This window comes from Anomalospiza imberbis, chromosome 1 (assembly GCF_031753505.1).
Source record: "Anomalospiza imberbis isolate Cuckoo-Finch-1a 21T00152 chromosome 1, ASM3175350v1, whole genome shotgun sequence".
Lineage (NCBI taxonomy): Eukaryota > Metazoa > Chordata > Aves > Passeriformes > Viduidae > Anomalospiza > Anomalospiza imberbis.
The window spans coordinates 9,770,631-9,793,797 of NC_089681.1; the positions used below are offsets into that span (position 1 = coordinate 9,770,631).

General features: G+C 38.9%; 1 protein-coding gene across 5 annotated transcripts in view; it reads left to right on the forward strand.

Annotated features, from left to right (window-relative positions):
- CYRIB (CYFIP related Rac1 interactor B) overlaps positions 1-19,744 on the forward strand; it is a 41,445-nt gene extending 21,701 nt beyond the window's left edge. For 2 of the 5 annotated variants that reach the window (XM_068181105.1, XM_068181118.1), the window contains 10 exons: positions 2,797-2,879; positions 8,664-8,785; positions 10,485-10,590; positions 11,607-11,743; positions 12,369-12,446; positions 12,541-12,657; positions 13,770-13,849; positions 14,974-15,100; positions 16,682-16,752; positions 18,955-19,744. In XM_068181105.1, coding sequence (XP_068037206.1) covers positions 2,807-2,879; positions 8,664-8,785; positions 10,485-10,590; positions 11,607-11,743; positions 12,369-12,446; positions 12,541-12,657; positions 13,770-13,849; positions 14,974-15,100; positions 16,682-16,752; positions 18,955-19,018 — 975 coding nt within the window. In that variant the 5' untranslated portion in view covers positions 2,797-2,806 and the 3' untranslated portion in view covers positions 19,019-19,744. Of the gene's footprint in view, positions 1-1,705; positions 1,789-2,796; positions 2,880-8,663; positions 8,786-10,484; positions 10,591-11,606; positions 11,744-12,368; positions 12,447-12,540; positions 12,658-13,769; positions 13,850-14,973; positions 15,101-16,681; positions 16,753-18,954 lie in introns of all 5 variants that reach the window. The other 3 variants (XM_068181109.1, XM_068181119.1, XM_068181129.1) reach the window with 3 other exon arrangements.
- Positions 19,745-23,167: the final 3,423 nt, after the last annotated feature.

Genomic DNA, 23,167 nt, shown 5'->3' on the forward strand with positions numbered 1-23,167 from the left:
CTGAAATACAAAGTGGCTTACTCAGTCCTGTGTTACAGAACACACTTGAGAGATATGGAAAAGTAATTTCTCTGCTTCTACTGTTTTGTGTTTACACAGCATTGGTGCACTTGTAGCTTTAAAAGAGTTTGCCATGCTATGGGATAGGAGGTCCTGGAAAAGCTGCCTCTTTGAAGAACCATGTTTTAATGGATTAGCTTTCAAGAAGTCTCTCAGCTGGACACCCTAATTTAAAAATTCCTTGACTTAATAGGTGCTTCTCACAGGCTGAGAAGTCTGATCTGAATTTCTAGGAAAGAAGTTCATTGTTAGGAAGCAGATCTTGCATTTCCTTGAGTTTCAAGGAGAAGATTGAACACATGAAAAAGTCAGCACACACCTCCTGATGACATGCTGTGTGCAGAGTCCCCTGTGGTCACCTGGGTTACACTCCAAATCACAGTGCTAAAAGTCTAGATTCTTAACAGTCATTTGGTCATTCTGTAGAAGATGTTAGAGCAAAGACTTGGGTTATTTTCAGCAATTTGGGATTAATTGCCCCTTCTTTCTCAAGCTTTGTCTGGTTGCTGAATCTTGCAGATCCCACAAAATAAATCGCATGCTGTTCTTAGCTTGACCAAGGAATTCTGTCAACACAGGTTCTGAAAATTTATTTTGCCAAACAATTTGTTTTGAGTTCACATTGTTTCAGTTTCCTTGACTCTTAATAATGATTCTTGGTGTCATGCTATCTTACCTCCAGGTAAACATGATTCTTCAGTAAAAGAAAAAATCAGGAAAAAATAGAACACATACTTGTTTGTTGGTATAGTTAGACTAATTTGAAAATTGGGTTTCTTATAAATGTTTGTGTTGAGATTTTTGGGTGTGTCTTGCTTGTCTTGCAGCAGCACTCTAGTGAGCTCTTGGCATTTCAGAGCAGTGGTTAGTAGGTATATTTTCAACCTCTGTAAAACATGGGAAGGTTAATGAAAAGGCTGCTTTGTTATGAAACGCAGTTTTCATACTCCTACTGCAGGTATTGATTTCTGAAATTGTGGTAACATTAGAAACTGTTTTGATAATTTCTGTGATCTCAAGTAATCTAACAACTATTTAATTTTTCTTCGACTTCATTTCTTTTAGCTGGGATGTGACAGCAAACATAAGAAGAACTGCTGAAACTTGATTTTTCTCCTGGTTTTGGAAAAGTCTAGTTTTTGTTTTGCTTGTAGCTCTGTGATTTAATGGGAGAACTGTTCATTGGCCACAGATGACTACTGCTGAGAGGCTTTCTGAAATCTGTTTTGGATTACAGTGAGGTAGTAAAAAAGTGCTACGATGACACCAGTTCCATTTGAGGTTCCTTTTGTCCTAAACAATAATGGGTTTGTCTGGTGCTGAGTGCTGCAGTTACACAAAACAATTTCTCAGTCATCATAGGTCCCATGTTCTTTATATATATTAAACAGAGATGAAAAAGAGCCAGTAATTCACATCTTTATTTTTGTCAAAGATTATAACTTTTCCAGTTTTTCAACAATCACTGCTCTCTAAGAAGAAGGGACGTGGAAATGCACTGTACAGTGCACAGTTTATGCTCCCCGCCAGAAGTGAATCCAGAGTGCAAAACGCAATGGGAGCCCTGCTCCAATGAGACCCAGGCGTGTACTTAAAATAGGAAATGGTTATTGGAACTAAATTATTTTGCCATTTTTATTTTTAGGTTTGCTGGCATGGGTAATCTCATTAAGGTGCTAACCAGGGACATAGACCACAATGCAGCACATTTTTTCTTGGATTTTGAAAGTAAGTCTCTCAGCCCTTCACAGCTGGTGCATTTCAAATGGTAACAGTAGGGTTGCTTATACCTGCTGCAGTGAAGGCCAGGGGACTCAATTGCAAAGTTGGAATTTGAAAGAGTTGCATGTGGTTTTTCTGTTCTTCTTTTTTTTTTTTTTTTTCCCTTTTTCCCCCTCTCCAGTAGTAGCCAAGCCACCATCATGCTGCTGTGTAAATTTTCTTTCCGTGTGCTTAGTCATTTTGGGTCTCTGTGGTCAGTGATGTCCTTCCATCTGCCTGCAAATCAAATGATCATGAAATGAAAAATTCTGTCAGTATGCCATAGTAATCTGTGTTGAACAGTTGTTCACTGTGATCCTCTCGTACACAAGAGTGAGTGCTAAATCATTCCTGATCCTGCTTTGGTCATTCATCGTGCTGTTAACGTGATTTTTTTTGCATCCGAAAGTCTGAAGTGAAACTGTCTGAGTTTCACAGATGTTTTAAGCACCTTGTGTAAAAGATCTGTGGCATATCTCTGTTAGCATTTTCTGCACACTGAAATGATGTATTGTGATGTGGTTTTCTACGATGGCCTTCTGACACAATTATAAGGGCTGACAAAATTAAAGCTCTTTCCTTCTGTTGTCCCATCAGGTTAAAATCTAGCATGGCTAATGCTTTCAAATCTGGTACTTGGCCCTTGAGGCAGTACTCCTGCTCAGGACACTGGTGCTAGGGTGTACTGGGACAGAACAGTCCCTGGTAAAGCCTTTGGTTGGATTCTGCCCCTTTCCCAAAGGGGCAGCTCTGAGGATGTTGGTGACATGGTCACTTCTTGCAGGAAAGCTGCACTGCTGGGGTCACCAGCTGTGCCTCTTCGAGGTGGGGATGTCCCTTCACCCAGCCTGAAGGACGGGTTCGTACCTGATGGAACTCTCTGGTCTTCTTTTCCCACTGTTTCAATCAACTACGTTTGGGCTGTTCTTTCTTATAAAAAGAAAATTGTCTTTTCTCTCATTCTTGTCTTGGCAGGTACCTTAACATGGGGAACCTTCTAAAAGTTTTGACATGCACAGACCTTGAGCAGGGGCCAAATTTTTTCCTTGATTTTGAAAGTGAGAAGATGATTTTATATATCTATTACTCTTTGCCTGCAGTAGACTGCATTTGTCTTGTACTAAATGTATGTTTTCATTTTGCCACCCTTCTAACTGCTTTGCATGCCTGAGCTATGGATAATTGTTCAGCAAACTTTGGTAGAAAACAATAACCTGTTGTAAAATATCCTCAGGTCCTAAAATGTAAAATCTTTATTTCAGGAAGGGCTTTCAAATTAAATTTGTCTTTTGAAACCTGATTTGGTTCTTGTTTTTTAAGCCAAAATTTTGCCTACTTTTAATCAAAATGTTAAGAATAGTTGTAATTATTTGGAGACTTACTGAAGTTGCAACTGACTTACTCAAATTTGGGAGTTTTGTCCCATACTCCTTAAAGATAGAACTGAAATTGAAACCTGATTCTCATCACTTCCAGTGTGACTAAATAATGCTGCATGCACAGGCTGGCTCACAACAGCTATTCATAGCTCCAGCATCATCATGTTAAAGGTTTATGTGAACCTTACTGGATCTGGCACTGAAATTTAACCTCGTGCCTTCTTAAAAGGGAGTCTCAACGTGTATAGAGATGAAATTGATTTTGAAAAGAGGAGACATGTAGCTTGTCTGATCAATGCCAGGTGTTCTAGAAGGTTCACATATGTCAGTATTTCTGCTTTTGGTTTTTGTTGCATGATAGTATAGCCTAAGAATGGCAGGTAAGTGTTGCTGGCTTCTGCTATGCATGTTTAATTACTTTCTTTTGAGATGTGCTCTTTCTTTAGCCAGCTGTTACCAGCAAGCATAAAATAAGAAGATTAATGTTTAAGTACATTTTGACCATGTGATAGAATACAATGGAAGAGCATAATAAAAAAAACTGATGAAGTATTATGATATGGATAATTTGAAGTGCATTAAATCTTTTTTCTCCTGAATTGTTTTTCAGTTGTTTGATGAAACAGTAGCATTTTTTAATATTAGTTATAATATGAAAGCAAATGCTTGAAGAAATATGGTTTTACTTCAATGACACTTGAAGTTACAGCTTCTCTAAACTCTTACCCTGTTGTGTTGATTTTTATCACTTGTCTCTTCTGAATATATTGTTATTGGAAGATGCTAACCATACAAATTATTCATAAAGGGAAGATTCTCAAGGCCTGTGTTCAAAAATCAGAGAGCAAAATTTGCCTAAGACCAATTCTCACATGTCGCCATATTAGGTAAAATTTAGTCAAGTGGGAGAACTCATGTATGAGGCCATTGGAGTTGTGAATCTCTAGCTTAATCTGCAAATATTAAAAATTTAATTGGAGTAAACGAAATTCACGTTAGCTGGATAGAAGAGGCATAGTTCTAAAATAAATTGCAATAAATATTGCTCATTTTTTCTTTTTAAATACAGATTCTTTAGCTATCAGTTTTGTTTTAAAATGCATGTTTTGAGCATGAACAGGATTTGGCATGAGAGTAAGCAGGTTGCTGACATGAAATGCTTTCATATGCAGTCAAATTAGATGACTTATATTATGGCTGAATTGTTAGACTGTTCTTTGTTCATTTTGGACCCTGTTCTGCATTTGTTTCTGCTGCTATACTGTGTATCCATGCTTCTTTCTCCTCTGTTTCAGATAGCTTGCCTTGACAGGATCTTGGCTTTGACACAGCCAAGATCTTTCTTCAAGACTTGGCACTTAATCTTGTGATACTTTAAGTTGTGGTTTTGTGTGAAAGGACAAGTAAGCTCTGTATTAAAAACAAATTTGCCAATTCTGTGTTACGCCTGACTCAATAATAGGCAGTTTGAAGTCTTTTGTTCTTAAATCCATGTATGTGAGCAGGCTCCAATGTTTCTTACATAGTACCATAAAGAACTAAGACCTAATGTTTATAAAGCTTTGTAGTGCTAGAAACTTCAAATTTTAGACTTCTAACCATTATTTTTCCGCCAGATGTTTATCTTGGTGCTAGATGCCAGTGACTGGTGTGATTATCAGAATCTGTGTAAAAAATATGATAAGCGGTAGGCTTTTCCTTACCTCTGCACTGGTTAAGCTTATGCTCTCTTTGGTCATTCACCTTACCTGTTTAAAACAAATAATTGTCTTGAGTGTTCTTTTAAAGTCTGAGCGGTGCCATTAGAACATGAGCAAAGTGCACAGGTCAATATTGTTTACATAAACCAGCCACCTAAAATGTGGGAAACTTACAGCTCAGCTTTTACATTGGTGTCATTACTGTCACAGTTGCATATCCTTTCCAAATTTTCTGATTTGAATAGTAGCTAACATACAGTGTACTTTGAGATGGTGATATCAAGCTAGCACTGACAGTATCTTGCATTATCTCCAGAGGACTTGGCCAGGTTTCAGAAGAGCCACAGAGACAGCATTCTCCATAGTAATGCCAACAGAGATGAATAAATTATTTCATCTCCAGCAGTCTAGCATTTTTTTCCCCTTGTTTGTGGGCTTTGTCCCAGACAGTTTCAGATGACTTGATGTGTTCTTCCCTGGGAAAAATCTCAGCTTAAATAGTTTGCTGTGTAGTGTAAACTTTTAACCCCAAATTTCTCTCCCTGCTAGTTCTGTAGGCTAGCCAAATATTATTTTAATAGTCACTAAATGTGTGTGTTCCCCGCATGCAATATGTTGTCTCACTTCTGTAGTATTTAGTTCACATAACAGCGTTTGTATATTGTTTCAAGTCTTCTCTTCTGTCTCTAATACATTACTGTGTGAGCATTCTGAACTCTTAAGTGTATATTGCATCTAGTGCAGTAACATTCTGATTAAACACAAATTAATTTAAAGATTAACTCCCAATTTACTTGCAGAACCTCAGTCTTTTCTGACTATTGCATTAAAAATAGTAAAGTTGCCCTGAATAACCAGGGCTCAGCTCCTGTGGCCCCAATATCAAAACTCAGAACATCTGGATGAGCTGTGATGTGCTTACTGGGTTTGTTCTTTCTATGGAAAGCACTGCTAATCAAGGCACAGCCTTGTTGTAACCTTGTAGCGGGAGCTTAAATGGACTGGGGAGAATGGAAATCCATGAAATTGTATATCTCCTTCATCCTTCTGTTTGGATGCCTGGCACTGCTGCCTGCTTTTTCTTAGCTGTCAAGAGTGATTCCAGAAGTGCAACTTCCTTTCCTGCTCTGTGCATTCCACCTTGGGGAAAAGGAGTTCCACAACTGGTGATTCTAAGTGAAGGTCCTGTAGCTTGAGCCCTCAGGTACATACTGAGGAGTGCTATTCCCATAGTATGGGAATGCTGCCTCCATCTATTCAAGATGATAACAGTGCCTAGGAAAAGGGACCTCTCCCTCTTTCTTCCCTGTGATGGGCTTCCAGAATACATTGCCCTGACCAGCACTGGGAAACAAATGAACCAATTTTGCTCTGTATCAGCCAGTATTAGTCCCTGAAGATTTTTTACATCATGCCTTTTAACCCTATTCTAATAACATCTTAAATGTTTTGTGAAGGGATTATAAAAACATTTAAATTTGCTTTTTAAATTTGACCTCTTTTTTTAGAGATGGCAGAGGAAATGAGTTGGGACAAATCAGGTTTACAGGTGTCTTTTATTGGAGAGGACTAGATTGACCAAAAATGAAATACATACCAAAAGAAATAACTCAGTACCTACTTGGTTTTCAAATAGATTGATGTTTAGAAGTTTGTAATAATTGAAACAAAACTAAAAACTCCACCACCCCAACAAATTAAAAATCAACTATTGGTTTAAGTTACCTGGAGCATTTTAAGGAAGTGAAATACAGTAGTTGGCTGTTTACATCCTACACTGAGAGAGGTGATGATGGTGTTGATTTGCCTAGCCAGCTGTCCAGTGAAAACCACTAAATTTGTATCTAGGAGATGATTTTCATTTCTAAACATGGAGGGTCATAGTACTGCAGCTGTTCTGCTTGTTGGTGGGATTTGAAATGAGGAGCAGGAATTCTTTTGGTCCCTTTTGCTCTGCCCCTCCCAGTCTTGAAAAATGAACCCTCCTTACTACACAGGGTAAAGAAAAAAAATGGCATGAAAAATTAAATAGGTAGGAGTTGTTCTCAGTGTGAGACGATCCAAGTGACAAGTCTTGATTGCATTATTTAACAGCACAATCTGGAATGCTACAGAGCTTCACGTCTTAGTCTGTATTTCACTGTAACATTTCATGTTCGTGCATGAACTGCTGCCAGTCAGCTGGTGCTTCCCTGTCTGCTCTTTTCTCTCATTTTTTGTCTTCATTTCTTACAGCAGTCTTCAGCAGCTTTCAAAATTATGTGACCTTTGTGATGATCTGAAAAGCACTGGCCACTTTTACTCGATGCCTAATCAATGTGGTGCTCTTTTATTTATTTATTTATTTTCAAATGAGTGACCAGGTTCTTTTTAACCTGTGCTAATTCTTGATGTTTCTCAAAATACCAGTTAAACTGTTGCAAGGTCTATATATAGGCATATTTGCTAATAATGCCCACTCTTTATGCGTTAAACTATAAAAATAAGAGGTATTATGAAAAAACTACCGCAAAAACCAGACAGGCAATGTATATGAAATTTATTTTCTCCTAATACAAACTTTGTTTTCTCTTGTGTTTTTCTAGTGTGTAACACTAAGATACTGTGGGAGTTTTATTTCATGTGTAAAGACGTACCTAACTTCCATGGGAAGCACTTCTAGAAAGACATTTTCCAGACTCTTCAAACTGCACAAAGTCATGAGGATATATTGTCCTTAGTTAGTTTCTGTCTGTCCCTATAAAAAAGAATCTATTGTTAAAACCCTCATTTTTGGCATTGGAAATAATGGACTAAAATGCAATGATATTTATTCTATAACATATTTCGCCCATGTTAACAGAGAAGTGTTTTTTTTTTTTTTACAAGAATTTTAGTAACTAACAATTTTTTTTTAATGAGTCTAAAATGAACTAACCTTATAGCGTCCACGAGCATTTTAAAAGAAAAAAATTTCTTTCAGGTAATCCATGTCTGAGATACTTGTTCTAGGTGATTGTTTTTAAAGGTTAAAACCTTTTGTTGATTCTTCTCAAAACATACTTCTTACAGAATCACATTTCTTTAAAAATGTACACGTAGCTTTTTAAAATTATGACCCAATATACTTTTGGGAAGCCCTTAGCTAATTAGAAGAAAATGGAAAACAGATTATATCTTTAAAGACAGGGGACAAAAAAAGAAAAAAAGGAAAAGCCCTTCACAAGCTCACACTAGATCTTTTTGTTCTCAGCTCTGATTGTGCGATGAGTGCAGTAAAGAATATGTTTTAAGAATTAAATATATTTAGAAGTAAAATATATGGCTCTTTTCCCAAGCAGTTAAAGATGAGGCAGACAAGATGGAAAGTAATCTGATGCAGTGTTTCTAGATAAAAATAGACATGGATACCTCCTGTACTATCTGCAGTGAGCATGTCTTTTGAGTGCTTATCTAAGTTTCTTCCAGTGAGCCTCTACTGCACCCCAAGGTGAGATTATATGATAAAGACAACTCATCAGGATTTCTTCTCCTAACTCAGTTTTAAGTAAGTCAAGAAGATAGAATCCAGGTGAATTTTTGGGATGGTAAATGAAGAGACTACTAAAATGAATACAATTAGTCTCTTGGAGTTCCTTATACATTGTAGTAGCTCTTCAGAGAATGAAAATTCTTGATGAGTTGCTGCATGAAGAATTTGTCCTGTAGGTGATGGTGTGCCTATTGAATTCCATGTTGTTGTTAAAAATAAATATATATACATTTAATATGTTCTGCTGTTTAGATGCCCAACCTACAGAATCTGAAAAGGAAATTTATAATCAGGTGAATGTAGTGTTAAAGGATGCAGAAGGAATACTGGAAGACTTGCAGTCATATAGAGGAGCTGGCCATGAAATACGAGAGGTGAGCTAGAGCGTTACAATTGTGCACAGCCTGTGGTTGTTCATTGTCTGATCCTAACCAAATACTGCTGGGGTTTAACTTTGCTTGCAGGAGCTGTTTTGGCAGAGCATGTTGTCTTTTAAAATCACTGTCTTGAATTTCTGCTCTGGAATGTTTCTTTTTAACAGCAAAACAGATGTTGCTTGTTTCAATCATATTAATCCACATATGTAATAGCAAATGATGTTTCTTGGAGTTTTTGGGGTATCATTAATATTGATTTTTCTTTGTGTTCCCACATAAGCTCGTCTTGAGTTAATAGTGAAGTTGGAAAGAGTGTGGTGTGACTATAGTGCAATACTTAGTAGTGTTGACATCTTCTTATACAGTAACTGGAGAAGCCTGGTTTGGTAATACTGACACAAAAGGCATCTCATTTTCAATCCCTTTTAATTGGCTTTTATTTACTAAAGTAGATGTTTGGAACAGAAGCAAAGTTCCAGTACAGAATGTCACTCCATTTTTCCTTTGTTTAATAAAGGGTGGAATAAATATTCACCCAACCCTCTTTCTTCCTCACATGCAGCAATGACGGGTGCTTTGCTCATGAAGGAAGGAGTTACTCACTGTAACATATTCTTAAGAAACAGTACTAGATAGGAGGAGTCTCTGTTCACTCCATAGCAATTTGACATACTCAAAGCCATTCAGCTTTTGAGAGTTTTTCTCTCCATGGAATTGCTAAGGTAGGTTAAGAAGGATGACTGTGTCACACACAGTCCTTAGGAGGGGAGATAGCTTACTTGTTCTTCAAGAAAGGAGCTTGTTTAGGGACAGGCTGTAGGATCAGGCAGGAATGTGTGTGTGCAGATGCCATGGAGAAATGAGAGATACTTCTCTGAGAGGAGAAAGACATAGCAAGAAGGAAACTCTCCAGGACCAGAGAGGAGTGTGCTGCAAGCCACAGCCCACAGTTGACTGAAACAGTTCTTGAAATCAAGAGGTTGACAGTGAAAATGCTGCAGGAGAATTATGAGCATTTTTATTTCTGTTTTCTTAGTATATTTTCAGTTGCAGACTGGAGAGGTTGAATTTAAGGTATTATATGTCTGGGAAGTGTACTGTAAAGACAAAGTCTGTATCTGTAAATGTATCCTTCAAAGCTGTGGTGTATGCTGTTGTGTACTGGTGGTGCTATATGTTGTTGACTATGCTTAAATGTTCCTGCTGTAATAGTTAGCCTGAATTTCACAGCAATTTTTTTTCTTCGCTATTTTGGGAATTAGTGATAGATACTAACATTAAGATGAGGCTTTGATCACTAAATTTTTTTTTTTTTTTTTTTTTTTTTTTTTTTTTTTTTTGCTTGGAGTAAACACAGTTAACTTGTTAATTTTAATTAACTAGGTGTGGTTATGTAAATTTTCTTATCTTGATTTTTAACCATTTCTTTATACTCTCTCCAAGTTGTTTTCCTGTTCAGGATGCTTACTTTCAACACAAATTTTTAGACCTTTTTGGAGCAGACATGGGTTAGTACATGCTTGTCTCTCAGCTGAAAACTTCTTAGTAGGTAGATTTTTAATTATTAGCTCTTCAAACAATTGTCTTGAATAGGTGTTTTGTTTTTTGTGTTTTGTTGTTTGGGGTTGTTTTATCAGCAGTGCATCAGTTATTCCCAATCCAAGCATACTTTTCTCCTCTCTCGTTCTAATTTAAGGCAATACAGCATCCAAATGATGAGAAGCTACAAGAGAAGGCATGGGGTGCAGTTGTTCCACTAGTAGGCAAACTAAAGAAATTCTATGAATTTTCTCAAAGACTAGGTAAGTGGAAAGGTGTTAATTTGGGTTTTTTTTGTCATAATTAGCATATTTGGCATATTCAGATGCGATCACATCTAGGTCAATTCCTTTGTGGAAAAGAGCTCATATTGCACAGATTCCTCCATACACTGGATGATAGCAATCTTGCTTCCGTGGGTATCTGAGAGGGGAGAGAGAATGGGATTATCCTTGTTACTCTTCCTCTACTCCCTTAGTAACTCAGGAAAGCAGTAACCAGCTGATTGACTGGAAATTAGTGCACTAAATAATCAGGAATTAATTCTGTCAGTGTTTTTGATACCAAGAGTATTTAAAAGAGACTGTATTATTTCTTCATAAACACCAGAAATAATTTCCTATGTGGAAATGCCTGATCTTGGTTCATACACATGCAATACTTGGGATGGTGCTTCATGCCTCTTCTGAAACTCACTGATGTGATGGCCATGCTGATAAAACCTATGAGACTTGCTTTTTCACCAGCTTTCTGTTGTTATCTCACTTTTAATCAAGCTTATTAGCATAGTTTGTAAAAAAATGTACTTAAAACATGGAAACTTGTTGCAGGCAAGTTCTGCTTTTTAAAATGAGTGAGAGATTTTTCTCAAGAAGATGAACAGGAAGCTGGATTATAAATTTATCTTAAATAAGGTATGACTTCTGCTTACAGCTATATGCCTCTTGAATTCTGTGTTCTCCTAAAGGCTGAAGTCTGCCAACAGAGGTTATTGAAATATGTTCTACACAAATGTTGCAGACAAAGCTTGAGTAGAACTTTTCAAGAAGTTTTTTTCTTGTGGCTGTCAGTGCTGATGAGACCTGGTCTGTACAGCAATTTTTATGTAAATATGACAGCAGTTGACACATAGATGAGCAATTTATCAAGTCCCTTTATTATTAACCACCATGTATTTTGGCAGCTGTGTATTTTAAGTCTAGCATGCAGAATAGCAGCCAATACTGATCCAAGAAGCAGGTGCAGTTGTGTGTTGCAAACTCCTCTCGTGTGGTTGCAGAGGCAGGACTGCGGGGCCTGCTGGGAGCCCTGACGAGCACTCCGTATTCCCCAACACAGCACCTGGAGCGAGAGCAGGCTCTCGCTAAGCAGTTTGCAGAAATTCTTCACTTCACACTCCGATTTGATGAGCTTAAGGTAAGAGCTTGTAATCAGAAGGGCTGGAAAAAGAAGCCAAGTATGTTTACTGAAGCAATCTGGGTTGTGTTCTGTTCTGGAATAGAATGTGCAGTGGATACTCAAATATCCAATATGCTTGGCTGGCTCTCGTGACCTGGAGTTAGATTAAACTGGAAAGCAGATGAAATATCATATTAGCTTTAGGCACTTGTTCTTCAGCTCACATTAATCATATTTCTTCACCCAAATTTGGCATATCTCTTGGGATAATGCTGCTGCTTTTAGCTTGTGTGCACTCATAGTCTAGCTATTTTCTTGCTATGTACAAAGAACTAAGCTGAAATGATAATTAATTTGCTGGTCTCATCCTTGGAGTCAAATTAGCAAAGCAATTTTTTCAGCCTACTAATTTCCAACTTGTATTTAGGAGATTGTTCCTTTTCTCATTCCTGCTAGAGCTTGTTCTGAATCTGGGAAACGAGAAAGCTTTATGTTGTGCTTACCAGTTCCAAACATGTCACAGGCCTTTTTGCTTCACTTCAGGAAGTTTAATATTTTCTTGTTGGGTGTATTATATTTTATGAAGACTCATCTTTACTTATCTTGAATTTGTCACAACTCTCTTGCTTCCATATCTACGTAGATGACAAATCCTGCTATACAGAATGACTTCAGCTACTATAGAAGAACTCTGAGCCGTATGAGGATTAACAATGTCCCAGTAGGTAACCCTTGGATAAGATGAAATGTAGTCTTCTTCTACCACCTCTCTTCTCCATGTACAGAACAACTAAACCCTCTCTTCTGTTTTTTAGGCAGAGGGAGAAAATGAAGTAAATAATGAGTTGGCAAACAGAATGTCTTTATTTTACGCTGAAGCGACACCAATGTTGAAAACCTTAAGTGATGCCACAACAAAGTTTGTGTCAGAGGTAAGAGTACAAATTTATGGCTTGGATAATGTGCTTCACAGCACTGCAGGGCCAGACATAATGGGCAACACAACCTCAACCCAGCTTAATCTGGCATCTAGAAATAAAACTTGGGCTTTGGAGCCTCAAAAAATGTAACGTGTCTTTCCCAGATGCTGTAGAGTTAGGGACTCCAGCCAGGCACCTTGTGTATGCATCCCCAAAATTTAATGGATAGTGTCACATCAGCAGTGATGGCTTTTCTCAAGCTGGGACAGGTATTTTGCCTGCACTGTGGTGGTGGTTTAGAGCAGAAATTTCAGAAAATTGAAAGAGAAACAGCCTGATTCTCTCTGCTTGAATGGAATTGAAATGTAGCTTCCTCTTCTCTTTTCCAAGACTCTTGTTACACTGTGTAAAGTCAAGTATAATACATTATTGCAAAAGAGAGAAGGAACCTGTATTGGAAAAGTGTTTCAGCATGTTGACTGAAATCATCCCTATTTATCCTTGTCTACCTAAATAAATATTGGTTGTAAAATCCAATCCCTGCAAGTACTGTGCTTGCTTTCTGGTAACTGTGATGATTTTTGGCTTATGTGCAAAGAATGCTCACTATTTCTTAGTAGAAAATAATTTTACATTACATGATTACATACAAAATTACATCTGTCTTTTAATGTTTTTTTTTCCTCCAAGTTCTGCTTTATGCATGAAATGCCTTAAGAAAACTGTCTTATTTTACATTTATTTGTGATGGTTGTCTGTCACAATGTTAAGTTTCACTATTACAGCAGATGAATATATTTGGCTATAGAAATTTTTATCTTTGAAGGAGCAGGTTACATGATGATTCCTTCAAAACTTTCCAAAAGTCAGTCATGCCAAGGGTGTAGTTCCTTGGCTACAAACAAGCAGGCAAAACCCATGTGGTAGCCTTTGCTCTGTAAATTGCTAATCTATATGATAACATTAAAAAAAACCAGTGCAAGACTACCTGATTTACCATAGTTGTGTTGATGGTTTTAATTGCTCCACATTGCTATGCCAGCAGATAACTGATTTGACTTGGGTTTTGTAGTATAATATTTCACAGTAATTGAATTGTGGAAACTGTTCACCTTCTTTTGCAGAATAAAAATTTACCAATAGAGAATACAACAGATTGCTTAAGCACCATGGCCAGTGTGTGCAGGGTCATGCTGGAAACCCCGTGAGTACCAACACTGCTTGGGTTGGGTGTGGGTCACCTCTCTGTTTCAGACCTGACTTCTGATGCATGAAAGAAATATAATTGGAGTAATTAGGAACTGTGATGTTTCCTTTTTACCAGCCTAGTTGTTTACACTGACATGAAACCACCTTGTTTCATTTTGCCAGCCATGGAAATCGTGCGGTCTACTTTTCTGAACATATTAATATTTAAAAATAGAATGGCTATGGAAGCTAGACAACCTCTTGGCACTCTTTATAAGTGGTTTTCTCATGTATTATTCAGAGAAATGGGCTATTTGAGCATGATTGCCTAGGGTCTCCTGAAAGAGGGGCTATGGACAATGCTCTGGGTGTTGTGTCCTTGCTGACTGGCCTGGCTGATTGCTCCAATAAAATGACAGTGCTCTTCTCAGGGGAATTTAGAGACAACTTCTAGGCATGGAGACAGTCAGTTGTCTTCTGTTTATTTAAGAGGCACTGGGAGTATGACCAAAGTCACACTAATCTTTGGTTATTTTTTAAAATCTGTTTAGTCTGTATTCTGAATAGTTTTCTATTGGTAAAATTACTGGAGCATGAGCCATGTCTTTTTAAATAAGTTTCTGTCCAAATACCACAGGACATTTGTTTTGGAGTACACTAAGAGCTCCAAGCATTTATACTCTTACTCTTCTGAGGAATGGACTATTCCAAGTAAAAAAGCAATTAAAGATTGTCCAGTCACCTGCCCTTTTTTTTTTCTAAGTCAGAATTTCAGGTGTGTTTTAGAAGATCACAGAGAAAAGTGTAGGAAGCACTGGAGACAAAGTTAGTATGTAGTGTTTTAATACTTTAAAAATTAATTTTTTTTTAAATTTAAAGAACCTGATTGGTTTAGGTTTGAGACTTTTTATTAGTCTTCAAGTAATTTTCTAAACAATCATCTGACTTTTGGCAGGTTATTGAAAGGAATAAAGAAAACTCTCAAAAGTTTGGGGTTGCTGGATTTGGTTGGGTTGGTTTGTTTGTTTTTTCTCTCAGGATTTATAGTAGAATTTTTCTCTTTAATCTTAATTTGGGTGTTACTAGTATTTACTGTTACCTTGTGTTTCATCGATAATAAGCTGTGTTTTTAAATTCCAGTGAATACAGAAGCAGGTTTACAAATGAGGAAACAGTATCATTCTGTCTGAGGGTAATGGTGGGTGTCATCATACTCTATGACCACGTGCATCCGGTGGGCGCTTTTGCCAAAACTTCAAAAATTGATGTAAGTTTAGTGTTGCTAAATAATCTCCGGAGTATTTAAATTGTGTGTAGGTTCCTTTTCTGTCTTGCAGATTATAGTAGCAGATGTATACACTGGGTTGGTGCTAAACATGTAGCTGTGAGCAAAAATGTATATTTAAGTAGTGAGAAATACAAACAAGGCCTTCGGACAAGTAAGAGGGTCATGAAGAATCTGATTTATGTAATTCAGGTAGTGTCTAGAAATACTTGTAAGCAGTGGTTGTGATGAAAGATCCAGATCAGAAAGTAACAATGGCCCCTGGCTTATTCCTCACTGACTGGTGAATAGCTCAGTTCACCATCCACCACACGTTGAGTTAGCTTTCTACTGTTGTTTCATAGTAAGCCTGTGGAATACATGCTGTTACTCTGTGGTTTTGTGGTTATTTCAAAGGGAATATTATCCCATTGTATTAACTACAGTTGGTCATTATTTCACTGGCTGAATGTAATAATTCTTGATGGATTTATGATAAACGTGTATTTTTGCTCACAGTTCCTTTTTTTTTTTAAGGTCAGTAAAGCAGAACTTGAAAGTTGCATTTGCTAAAGTTATCATAGAATGGTTTGGGTTGGAAGGGACCTTAAAGATCATCCAGTTCCAGCCCCTCTGCCATGGGCAGGGACACCTTCCACTAGACCAGGTTGCTTAACACCCTGCCCAACCTGGCCTTGAGCACTTCCAGGGATGCGGCAGCCACAGCGTTCAAAGTCATTCTCCCTCATCACTTCATGCTCTTGTAAAATGTTTCTTTCCAGCTCTCATGTAGCCCCCTTTAGGTACTGGAAGGTGCTCTGAGATCTCCCCAGAGCATTCTCCATGCTGAGCAGCCCCAGTTCTCTCACCCTTTCCTCACTGGAAAGGTGCTCCAGCTCTCTGATCATCTTCATGACCCTCCTCTGGACTCGCTCTGGCACAGCCATGTCATTTTTCTGCTGGTGACACAGAACTGGTCCAGGTGGGGTCTTAGAAGAGCAGAGCAGATGTAGAGCAGACGTAGAGAATCACTTCACTTGTTGTGCTGGCCACATTTCTTTTGCTGCAGCCCAGGACAGTGTTGGCTTTCTGGGCTGCCAGAGCACTTTGCTGGGTCATGTTGAACTTCTCATCCAACAACACCCCCAAGCCCTTCTCCTCAGGGCTCCCAGTCCATTCCCTGCCCAGCGTGTGTTTGTGCTTGGGATGGGGTTGCAGGACCTTGCACTTGGAGTTGTTGAGCTTCATGAAATTCACAGGTCCTACCTCTTCAGCTTGTCCAGCATCTTCATCCCTCTGGATGCCTTCACTCCGCTCCAGACTGTCAGCCACACCACTCAGCTTGGTGTCATCAGTAAAGTTGCTGAGGATGCACTTGATGCAGCTTTTTAAGTAGCTAAGCCAGTCTGTGATAGGAAGATGTAATACTGAAAGCTTAATTCCTTTCTAATATCCAGAAAATATCTCTACATTGCTGCTATTTTTAAATACTAATTTTTGATCTTTTACATATTGAATATAAAACATTCCTGTAAACTCAGAAGGTATTAGCGTGGAAAAAACTGTAATTTTTTTAACTTCTAGATGAAGGGATGCATCAAAGTTCTTAAAGACCAGCCTCCTAACAGTGTAGAAGGCCTTCTAAATGCTCTCAGGTACTCCTTTTTGTTTCTTGGGTTTTTTTAATGTTTTGATGTGAATTTTCATGAATTGTCCAGAGCATTTTCTTTACAGCAAAGTATTCAGTGACTGTTACAGGGAAAGGTGAATGTAATTACTGCAGGCTTTTCTTCTAAAGTGTCTTGAGACAAGGATGTGTGAAGAAGCCTCTGTTTCAACAAGGTTGTGAATTTGCAGTTGCTCATTCTAAGATAACCTTTTCCATGCATGCAGGTTAAGAATGAGTCAGTATGGCATGGTAAGTAACTAGAAATTGTTTCTTTTCAGAAAGAACTAAAGGCATGAGTCTCTGCTGTAAAATAGATGAGACAAGAATTTGCCACGTTAATTGGAGAAGTAAAGAAAAATTAATAATTCAGTATATTAATCCAAAACCTGCTAATTTGTGTTGTAAAGCTGTATCTATAGTCAGTCACATGTTTGTTGTGTGGGTGTCCAGCATGGAAGGAGTGGCAAACAGTGCAAAAATGTGATAGGCAGATGAAGTCTGTGTTCTTGTCCTTGCTTGGAAAAGCCTCATTATGTTGGTAACAAATAACTGTAACTGGGTGCTCTTACTCCTGGGCTTGCTTGGAATACGGAAGCTTTAGTTTGTCTTGTCTGAAATTGTGCAGTTGTGGTTTGTTTTCCTTATCTGTAGTGAAGCTGCTTTAATTTCATTTGCCCTCTTTTTTTTTTTTTTTTTTTGTATCATGATGTGGTAAGGAGTTAAATAGTGTAGTATTGTAGGTGGGCTCTTTGGCAAAGTTGGTTCAGATTATTAGTTAAAATTTTAAAAATCCATGCGTAATTTGAAACTTCATGTGATTATTTCCATGCTAAAATCATGTTCATCTCTGAACTCCATAACATGATCAGTCTTTGAGATGGTGATCAGTAAAAACAGAGGCTTCCAGAGGGAAAATTTGGCATTAGAATTTATTTCTGACTAGTTTATTGTGATTGTAGCTGCCATGATCACCAGTTTTTGCTAGTTTTCCCCATCATTGATGACACTATGAAAGTACATGGAAGGTGTAGTTCAGGTGCTCACTGCACTAAGCAGTGACATTAACTTTTGGTTAATAACACAAAGAACTTTGTGGTTAGCGGTGTAAATCCAGTCCATCCTCTCAAGCTGTGCTTTCCCTGCTCTAACCCTTTCCATGCATGGATGCTGTAACAGTCCTGGTTTTGTACATTTGGTTACTCTCTGGGTAGGATATTTAAATCTTTTCTAAACCATGTTTGGAATTGTTAGGAAGAGATGCAGGGGTGAGCTGCTGTGTGCTCATGTGATGAAAACAGATTCAAGATGTCATAGTGACAAATTAAGTCCAAATCTAAGTCTTTGATTCTGGAGGAGTGAGAAGTCCTTGTGTTTTCCTGAGAGACTGATAATGTGTTTCAAAAACAGATGGAAGGTGGTACAGGATTTTGGAGGGCGATCAGCTCTTTGTAATTTCAAATTCATCTGAGTATTGTAGTCATGTTCAGCTTTTTCACTTGGGCAGAATACCAAGTGCAATAACTTCTCAGGATTTCAGAAAACCTTAGGCTGCTTGTTTGTTGAAAGTATAAATTACCAAAAAGTGCTGAAATCTACAGTATTATTAACTTCCAAACTAAAAAGTAATTATATATTTATCAAGTTAAAAATGTGCTGTTATCCTAGAGAATTTTGAAAGGAGAAGGAGCTGAAGTAAGCACATGTATATGCTCTTCAGTTTTAGCAGCACAGTCACTTAACTAAGCAGGCAATTAGGCTGAAAAGTGATTAAATCCATTGTCATTGAGGGATCCTAGGAAGGTTTGGTCACTGGAAGTTTTGAAGAAGAGTTTCTCAAGCTGTCTTATTTGAAGATTTTTCCTGTGAGCAGAGCCCTCAGAGTTAGTCAGATGGATAATTATCTGTCACAAGTGGTACTGTGAGCTTACTGTGAAAGCCAATGTCCAGCTGGGGCTTATTTTGAGCTCCCCTTGGTGCAAGGCTGCTAGATTCTAGTTCTCGTTAGCAAGATCATTTTGTGATCAGAATGTCTGACTTGTCTTCTTGGTGACCATGGAGTGGGTGATGATCCATGGCTGAGGGTTTTGCTCTGGTACAGTCAGGTTGAGGCATAAACAAAGAAATTACACATTTGTAAGCTAAAGTGAAATAGCATTTCTGTTCATCTTGACTTTATTTCTGTGTTTAGGTACACAACAAAGCATTTGAATGATGAGACTACCTCCAAGCAAATTAAATCCATGTTGCAATAACAATTACCTGGAATTCGCACCTGCTGTAGACAGTATTCTGCAATGACTGAGATGCACAGATTTTTTTTTTTTAGTGATTGCAACTACTATCTCGTTCATTCTTGCTTTTTATTTTCTCTCTTCCTGTTTACTCTTTTTTTAATCACTTTCTTGTACCTAAGTAAGCTCAGACTTCTTTTCTGTGCCAAATCAATGAAAATTATCAATTCTGGAAAGTATTTCTACTTTTCAGAATAGCCATCCTAAGTGGCAGCTAATTATACGTTGCATTTGGATTTCTCTGTACTGGGGAAAGATTTGTGACTTGAACTAAATATTTTTAAACTTGTGGTTTTTTTCTTTTTTTGAAAAACTAATATTTAATATTGCTTCTTCTGCATGGCAAGACTGCCTACTTCTGCTATTTAAAAATCTCTGATGACTTCATTTTCTATTGCAGCTTATTTTCATGTGCAACCATAAGGAAACTAAAAGCAGATTTGTTTAAATTAACTGTGTTTGTACAAAATGGTACCCAACACAAAAGTTTTTTTAAATTAGTAAAAACTGTTTTGTTTAAAAGTTACGTTTGCATTTTGACTCATTTTTGTAAGGATGTATGTTGTATGTTTAACCTTTAATAACTAACGTTAAACTGTGGTGTGTGCGTAGCAAAATTACGTATGCATGTTCATGTCAAATGATTGGCTGTGGATAAGATAATAAAATCAGCTTTCATTTTTCTAAGTGTGGTTTGATTTACCAGTATTTTGAGTGAGATGTCTTCGTGCTCTTTGGATTTTTACAAAAAAATAAATTTATAAATTTTATATAGTGAAAACTCTGCTGTTTCATTACCAGTAACCAGTTGCCCAAGCCACTGATTTAAACCTGGTTGTTTTAGGGTTCTTGCTCTCCACTCTGTGCTGCTTCCCTCTTCCTGAGAATTATTACTCAGGTAGGGTTTGTGGTGGGCAACTTGGTGCAATCCATATGGATCCCAGTGGACATTGCTGAAGAACCTGCATCTGGGCTACCCATGCTGCCTCCTCATACAGCCATCAGAAATGACTCTGCACACTGGGCTCTCTCCACACCAGTGGTGGGGAGATGAACTCCCCTTGCTCTGTACTAATGTGTACCCTAATGGATCTAGGTATGTGTACTGTGTAAAATCTGAATAATCACAGCATAATAAATAATGTTTCTTCTTAGGGAAACAATTTATAGCAACAAGTTTTATATAGGTTGGTGAAGAAATTAAATCTCTTTTGGGAGGGAAGGGATTGAAGGGAAAAAATTACAGCCCTTCCAAAGGACCTTGGCAGGTTGGAGAGATGGGCAGGGAGGAACTGTCTGAAATTCAGCAAAGGCAAATGCAGGGTCCTGCACCTGGGGAGGAACAACCCCAGGCACCAGCCCAGCGGGGGACTGACCTGCTGGAAAGCAGCTCTGTGGAGAAGGACCTGGGGGAGAGCAGCTGTCCATGAGCCAGCAGTGCCCTGGGGGCCAAGGCCAGTGGTGTCTTGGGGTGTGTTAGGAGTAGCATTGCCAGCAGGTCAGGGAAGTGATCCTGCCCCTCTACTCAGCCTCACCTGGAGTGATGTCTGGAGTCTCACCTGGAGTGATGTATGCAGTTCTGACCTCCTCAGGACAAGGCAGACATGGAGCTCCTGGAGTGGGTCCAGCACAGGGACTGGAACATCTCTCTTACAAGGAAAGGCTGGGGGAGCTGGGCCTGTTCAGCCTCAGAAAGAGACAACTGAGAGGGGACCTCATCAGTGTCTGCAGGGAGGTGTCAGAGGATGGACCAGGCTCTGCCCATTGGTGCCCAGCAACAGGACAAGAGGCAATGGGCAGAAACTGATGCCCAGGAAGTTCCACATGAAGACCAGGAAGAACTTCTTTACTGTGCAGTGACCAAGCACTGGCACAGATTTCCCAGAGGGGGTGTGGAGCCTCCTCACTGGAGATATCCATGAACTGTCTGGGCATAATCCTGTACCATATGCTCTGGGATGGCCCTGCTTGAGCAGGGAGGTTGGTCCAGATGACCCAGTGTGGTCCCTTCCAGCCTTACCCAGTCTGGGGCTCTGTGAGAACAGGAATTGAGAATGAGTAGAAAACTCTGGGAAATGGCATGTTTTGCACTGATGAGCAAACATGAGCACTCCTTGTGTGAGGCACCATTGTGATTATGCCTAACGTGAGTTGTCAGTGTTCTGGAAAGGAGACTTGAAACCTGCAGGCAGGTGAGACAGCCCTCAGCTTTATTTGGTGGACAAGTAATGTTTTGTAACTTTGCATAACATGCTGGCTAGCATGGTAGAATGTATCAGTGTGATATTCCTATGGATATTCCTTCTGCACCATCAAGAAATGTTTTCCTTTTTATCTTTTCTTTGTTTTGAAAAGAAGAGATCTGCAAAATTGTAATTTGTGACACTTGAAGACTTTGGAGGAGGTTCAGGTGTGTACTGTGGGTATCTGTATGTCCATCTCTCTTAGGGCAATACATTTTTCTTTCCAGCCAAAAATGCTTAGCCAAGGTCTCTGTCACAGAGAAACAGACCCATGTGCTTTGCTGGCCACAGGAATAAAATACTCCTGCTTTGACATGATACTACTCTAGTCCTTTTGGCAATATCACAGTTGAATCAAGCTGAGGAAAGACAAAACTGCATTTGTTTGGGGTTTTTAAAAATAAAAAAAAAATCTTTCCTGGAATCATGTGAATGCTACAAACTGTATAAAACTGACCCTTCTGCAGGGATCTGAAAGGGAAACTGTCCTCATCAGTTCATCACCCTGAAGAAAAAATAATAATTCACTGTCAGCCTTGTTGCTGTGAATACAGTTAAGGAATAATAATCCCAGGAGGAGCAAATCATGCTCCTTCCAGTATTACTTTTTGTAAGTCTGCTTTCTAAAGGAAAGCTAATTTACAGAGAATGGGTTTTAAGCACAATTTTTGTATTTGACAGTTTTTACTTCTGATTTTATTGAAAAACACTTGAAACAGTAAACCAGATCTGAGTGCCGTTGTGGCAGAACCAGCCATACAGCATATTTCTTTTTTGTCTTGCCACAGTGACTGCTGCCTAAAACAACATAATTTCTTCTTCAGTTGACTGTTTTGGACAGGTCTTCCTTTCTGCTGCCCTCACAGCATCTTTGCTTTTAAACATTGTTGTTCTTGTGGTCTGAGAATAATTGGAGCTTTCCTTTTTTTCCTCTGGCATTTGTGTTTTGCTGTTTCTCTGTGTACGCAGCTGGGAAGGGAGATTAGAGCTGGCTTGCCTTGGAGTTGTCTGGCCCACTGCTCCACAAGCTTCCCCACTCATGAGATTTCCAAGAAAACAGGCTTTTCCAGTGCAGCAGGCATCAGCTGTTTGAAGTTTTGAGTTGAAACTGCTGTGTGTTCCTGTTCAAGCTTTGGTGTTTGCAAAACCGTGCTTTAAACTTGCCCTCTTCATTTTATCTGGGCCAGTGGACAGGAGAGCAGCTGGCAGGCCTGGCACTAAGTATAGGTCACTAAACAGCCTCCATGTAAGTTTTGGGGGGAAATTTGCACTTCTTGAATGGCACCACTCTATTATGTGTGATAGCCTGTAATTTTGGGGGGCTGGGCTAGCTAGCACTCAATGGTTAAAATAAATGCTGTGCTCAAATTAGCCACCCTCTGTGTGCTGTAAGCTAGTGTAACCAGCCTGTAGTTGTTGTGAATGAAAGGCCTTCTCCACATGGTGCTGTGTCTCTGAGTGTAAACACTATTGCTCCTTTCTTGCAAGCCTCAGATGCCAGGCACAGGTGGGTCTCTGGGGGAAACCTCTACAGTGATGTGTGTGATGTGTGTCACAGACAGTGAAGAGACTGCATGGCTGACAGTGTGTGCCATGATTGGAACAGATCTGGAGAGGAGGACCCTGAAATGGCCTTGCTTCATGTGGGCTTGGAGCATTCCTGTGCAAACATCTCATTCTGGATGAACTGTCCTCTGGCTGCTTTCTCCTGGCTTGCATGGCCAATGCCATCATGTCTGCTGGAGCAGGGATGTGATTACTCTTCAGACTGCTGCTTCACTTGAAGGTTGCTCATCTTCTTTTTCTTTGACTTTGCTAAGCTTGGTGTTGTCTTTCTGTCCCTGCAAAGACTTAGACTGGTGAAAGA